Genomic DNA, 5995 nt, shown 5'->3' with positions numbered 1-5995 from the left:
ATATCGGGCACATTTACGTGATTTGTAAAACATTTTACAAATTGCGGGGAGGCGGGGGGGTAGAGTCAGAGTATAACGGCGTGGGTCTATCTTTCTGTGCATGTGTGCGAGTGGGGTCACTGATTCTGCAAAAAGCGTGCATGCCATGTGAGTGACATGTGATTTTTGAGAGTGGATGCTAACCCTAACCCGAGACTGTATTATGAGCTTTTACACTTTTTCTAATCTAAGTCTAACATTTTCTAAGTTGCTACATTATTCGTTGTATCATACCATTACCACACAAAACAAGCACACCGGTTAACAGAAACGAAGAAAAACACACCCAAACAGAAGTCTGCAATTTTATTTCTTTTCTGTCAAAGCATTCATTTAACAATGTCACAACACTTTTGGCAAATTAATTTTTCTCGTGACACTATACATCGTGATTGAAATTTGACATGTATTATACAAAATGGCAGGGAACAGTAGCTTTACATTTTGATTCTTCGCCCGATAATCCTGTACTTGGCAATAGCTAGCACAAGTTTACGAACATGTTATCATTGTGCCATTTTAGATGTCGTATAAGTCAACAACTCACCGTGAGGTTGCTATATGTTAGTGAGGGGCCGTGGCGTGGTGGTAAGACGTCGGCCTCCTAATCGGGAGGTCGTGAGTTCGAATCCCGGTCGCTGCCGCCTGGTGGGTTAAGAGTGGAGATTTTTCCGATCTCCCAGGTCAACTTATGTGCAGACCTGCTAGTGACTTAGCCCCCTTCGTGTGTACACGCAAGCACAAGACCAAGTGCGCAGGGAAAAGATCCTGTAATCCATGTCAGAGTTCGGTTGGTTATGGAAACACGAAAATACCCAGCATGCCTACTCAACGAAAGCGGAATGAGCTGACTATGCTCTCAGAGTAACTATAGTGTGGGGAACCCAAATGGGCAAACGAGCTCACACGTAACCAAACAATTCTGGAACGTTGAAGAAGAATAAGAAGAATAAGAAGAAGAGGGGCCGACAAATGAGTTTAATTCTACAATATTTCTGAGCACGAAATACTGCAAATTACAGTTTCGGAATAGTTTTAGAATAGCGGGAAAGGCCCCACTTTCTGCTGCCTTTTTGGAGGTGGTACTTACTCTCCATGGGGTTGCTATATATTTACAATCAGGTGTGTGGCTCGAGTTGTGTCACAGAGTGCGAGAAGACGAAGTTGAAAAAATACCCAATTTGTTCAATATACATTTTTTGTGTGAACACGAAATCCTGATTTCTGCAATATTTTCTGGTTCAGTTCCAAACACAAAATGCGTGTAAGTCCCTGCTGTCAAAAGGTTGGAGGATAACTAATACCAAGATCCAAAACAGGATATTTTGCTCCCATGGAACATTAGTTCTAATCCAACGCATGCTGTCAGTGATAGAACGAGACTCGAAGGGAAGTAACTCGGAGTTCTGGGTGCGCGCGTTCGAATTACACAATTTATTAGCCCGAGAGAGAGAGAGAGAGAGAGAGAGAGAGAGAGAGAGAGAGAGAGAGAGAGAGAGAGAGAGAGAGAGAGAGAGAGAGAGAGAGAGAGAGAGAGAGAGAGAGAGAGAGAAAAGCGGTTTGTAAAAGCGTTAAAAGCCAATATCTTCCGTTTGACTACCGTTAGGAATGTAATTTTTTGCATACACCCTGTCTAACCCTATTCCTAACAATTTCACGAAATTTGAGCTTAATTGACCCAGAGATACAAGTCTTACCCGACAAACACCGACCGACTGAAACAAACAAACAATGGCGGCTTAATAATAAAAAGTTGACGCGTGTCCGTCCCGGTCTGGATTCGAATCTGTGACCAAAGTCCAGTGCTGTACAAACTGAGCTACTAGCTCACTGGACATTAAGATTCAACATTTCACACATTAAAATAGTTCAAAAAAGATACATGTTACCGATTATCATAGGACAGAAACTTAAATACACAGCGCCCACACACAATAACATAATGTAAAAGTAGGCTTTAAAAGCAAATAAATAAACAAACAAAAAACACTGCCACAATCTATGTTAAAACTATGAGCACCTTCGCTATCACGCACATCAAAATAACATTAACACGTCAAGTTCAAACAATCACACATAAACAGCGACTTAAAAAGGCATTTACAACATTAAAAATGTAAAACCCTGACACCATGATGCTGGCTTATCGAACTGTGGCTTCTAAGATGATAAGTGTTGTTTTACGCCCTCAAGGTAAAACCCTGACACCATGATGCTGCCTTATCGAACTGTGGCTTCTAAGATGATAAGTGTTGTTTTACGCCCTCAAGGTAAAACCCTGACAACATGATGCTGCCTTATCGAACTGTGGCTTCTAAGATGATAAGTGTTGTTTTACGCCCTCAAGGTAAAACCCTGACACCATGATGCTGCCTTATCGAACTGTGGCTTCTAAGATGATAAGTGTTGTTTTACGCCCTCAAGGTAAAACCCTGACACCATGATGCTGCCTTATCGAACTGTGGCTTCTAAGATGATAAGTGTTGTTTTACGCCCTCAAGGTAAAACCCTGACACCATGATGCTGCCTTATCGAACTGTGGCTTCTAAGATGATAAGTGTTGTTTTACGCCCTCAAGGTAAAACCCTGACACCATGATGCTGCCTTATCGAACTGTGGCTTCTAAGATGATAAGTGTTGTTTTACGCCCTCAAGGTAAAACCCTGACAACATGATGCTGCCTTATCGAACTGTGGCTTCTAAGATGATAAGTGTTGTTTTACGCCCTCAAGGTAAAACCCTGACAACATGATGCTGCCTTATCGAACTGTGGCTTCTAAGATGATAAGTGTTGTTTTACGCCCTCAAGGTAAAACCATTAGGGGCATGTCCCTAGATGATTTAAAAAAACAAGACCGCATTGTGGCTTCTATTATCTTAGCCTGTTTAAATACTAGTAGGCATTCCGTTTAATCTGAATGACCATTGTAGACAACCACCTATTAATTAATCTGTTGAGGTTTCTTCATGGGATAAAAGCATTCCCTCGTGTGGACACGCATACACAGTCAACAGACTTGCTGGTTTCTGTGTACAGAGGGAATTTAGTTGCTGAATTAATTTTGCAGGATGACACGTTTGTCTGTTACGAAATTAGCGAAACATTTGTAACCGAGTACCGAAACACCACAATCACCTTTGGATGACACGTTTGTCTGTTACGAAATTAGCGAAACATTTGTAACCGAGTGCCGAAACACCACAATTACCTTTGGATGACACGTTTGTCTGTTACGAAATTAGCAAAACATTTGTAACCGAGTGCCGAAACACCACAATCACCTTTGGAGGCGAAGTCTAATCAAACAGGATTGAGAATTTTTGAGCTTATTTCTAAGCCCTATAAAAACTGTTATGCATTCGCAAAGGAATCCATGAACATACAGAGAGACAACAGCCGCCAGACCCCATCACAAACAGAACTCTACAATCCACAGGTGTTGCCTACTTCTAAGGCGAACAACTCTGCAGAGTCTGCTGTGAAGGGCGACGGTAGTCTCCCTGTCACACATAAAAATCCCACTCTCCACAGAAAAGTCAGGTTTTCGGTTTGTGTCCAAGGCGATACACGCACTTGCCTGAATGGTTCCAAATGTACAGGATGCAACCCATCAAAATACAAATAACTTCTGGATCTGTACAACGATCGAAGTACTTCCTATTTTGTGTACATTAACTTCAGCTTATACATGATACAATCACCATGTTTCAAATTTAAATATCTTCCGTGTTTTTGTATATATATATATTTGTACCTTCAGATATTCGAATCTTGGTAAAAGTCTGGAACGTTAAAATCGGGTGAGAGTGAGTACCACTCAAAGTCAAACCTCTTGCTGTTCAGCCGATCAATTAATTTGGGTAATTTGTTCGAAAGAGCACAACAATGAGACAGTCGGCCTGTAAACTTGAAACTCTGTGATTTGATCAGGAATAACCTGAAATGAATGTACAACAAATATGAAGTAATTTGTTAAACAGATGGAGAAGTTATAAGCATTTTTATGGGTTGAATTTCAAGTTCGGGGGTCACCCTGTATATCATTGTGATTTTCAAGGGAATTACTTTATTTTTGATGTATTTGTCTTGGACACTGGGAATCATTGTGGAGACCTTTGTGGTCAGGTCCGAATGAGATAGGCGCCGAAGTATGTTGACCTGTCGTCCCCGCGATACAGTTCCTTCGTTGTCGCCCTGACCGATATACTGTCGTTCTGCTTCAGCATGAAGACGCCTTGCAGGAAGGACGCCGGGCCCGAATGGGACTTGAGCAGTGTTGTGCTCTCGTGGCTAAAGGTTAAAAAAAATGTGAAATTACATTATTCACGGAGTCTGGAGCAGAGAGAGAGATAGAAGGGGTCGGAAGGGGGAAAGAGAGGAAGAGGGGGGAGGGAGGGAGTGGGAGAGAGAGAGGGGGGAGGGAGGAAGAGAGAGAGGGAGGAAGACATGGAGTGAGAGAGCGAGAGGGGGGGGGGGAGGGGAGAGAGAGGAAGAGAGACAGACACACACACACACACACACACACACACACACACACACACACACACACACACACACACACACACACACACACACACACCAACGCAACCACCACCAACGCCATCACATATCGGCGCTGTAATTCACAAACCTCAGTCGTATCTAAATTTGTAGGTTTTGGAACCAAAACAATAGTTAGCTCCCTTATTTTGTTTCCCCATGTGGTGAGAAAAGCTCTAACCTCCAGCTGCTTTCCAAGTGAGAAAAAGTTCCTGAGAAAAAACAGCTTCAATTAAAGTTACGAGGTTTTCGTGCCACACTTGGACGGAAACTATGTCATAACATGGAAGACACGAGGTTGGTGCTGATCTAATTTTACATTATAAACAGTTCTTCTCAGAAAAATGAAATATGGTCACTGAAGGTTAGGTGACAAAGGGACCAAAGCTCATATATCTCAATGTTTTTCAGTTGTATCGAATTCATCATCAACAACTGACATAAACACACATTTGGACTGCTATTGCACTGTTTTAAAGAAAATGTCAACCCATGAATTAAAGTTAAATTTGATGCGGTGAATGTTCAAAACAGCAAAAATTGAGATACAGGGTTCGTGAATTAACAACGACGATATGCAACCATCCCCAACTGTCCACTCACCAGCCTCTCCCCCCCCCCCCCCCGGGAAACAAACCTCACCCTCACCATCTCCCCGCAAACACACACAAAACAACATCACACACTTACGATCTCTTGACCACATGGTGCTCAATATTCTGATCGGGTTTGAATGTCACGTGACTGTACAGGAAGTAGAACCCAGAGTGCCTGATAGTGAACTCCCCTGTTCTGATGTTGACGTCCATGCCACGTTTAGACGACTGCTTCGTGCTTTCTCGCAACCATTTCAGGGACTTCATACCTGGGCCAAGAAAAAGAATGATCGCTTTGTAGCTATGCCTTTACTAAATAATAAATTAAGCATTGAAAATAAAAATAAATCAGTGATATTCAAGACTAGTGTAAGGAAGCTGTTGCAAGGCATCACACTTTGCAGACGCTGAGACGGAGAGAACCGTGTCAGCGTGATGTTCAAAACTAGCTGAAGTAAAATCTTGGTGAAAAGCGATAACTTTGACTTTGAAATTCGACTCTTCGCGCACACCCTAAGTCCACGTTCTAGGGATATAACTTACACATGGTGGAGTGTTGCCGGACAGTGTGACATTGTGACACTAGTCTTGATTATTATTGTGATGCTATTACGAATAACTGAATATCGATGAGGCTGAGTCTTGTGAATGCAGTCAAGTCACTTTCTGGAAAGCATCTGAGCTCGCCCCCCCCCCCCCACTCCCACCACTCCCCCCCCCCCCCCCCGGATTGAGGATGAAATATGTTTAAATTTACTTCCTGCACACTGTTCTACCAGTGTACAGCATTATTACCTTACCTGAACTGTAGTCGTCGCTA

General features: G+C 42.6%; 1 protein-coding gene across 3 annotated transcripts in view; it reads right to left on the bottom strand.

Annotated features, from left to right (window-relative positions):
- Positions 1-330: 330 nt before the first annotated feature.
- The window catches only part of LOC138945543 (tumor necrosis factor ligand superfamily member 10-like), an 8699-nt gene continuing 3034 nt past the window's right edge, over positions 331-5995 (bottom strand). For all 3 annotated transcript variants that reach the window (XM_070316985.1, XM_070316986.1, XM_070316987.1), the window contains exons 5-7: positions 5976-5995; positions 5270-5444; positions 331-4330 (exon numbers count right to left, since the gene is read on the bottom strand). The exon at positions 5976-5995 is cut by the window's right edge and continues 85 nt beyond it. In XM_070316985.1, coding sequence (XP_070173086.1) covers positions 4162-4330; positions 5270-5444; positions 5976-5995 — 364 coding nt within the window. In that variant the 3' untranslated portion in view covers positions 331-4161. The remainder of the gene's footprint in view (positions 4331-5269; positions 5445-5975) is intronic.

This window comes from Littorina saxatilis, linkage group LG13 (genome assembly GCF_037325665.1).
Source record: "Littorina saxatilis isolate snail1 linkage group LG13, US_GU_Lsax_2.0, whole genome shotgun sequence".
NCBI lineage: Eukaryota > Metazoa > Mollusca > Gastropoda > Littorinimorpha > Littorinidae > Littorina > Littorina saxatilis.
The sequence above is the reverse complement of the archived record's forward strand: the minus strand, read 5'-3'. Positions and strand labels throughout refer to the sequence as shown.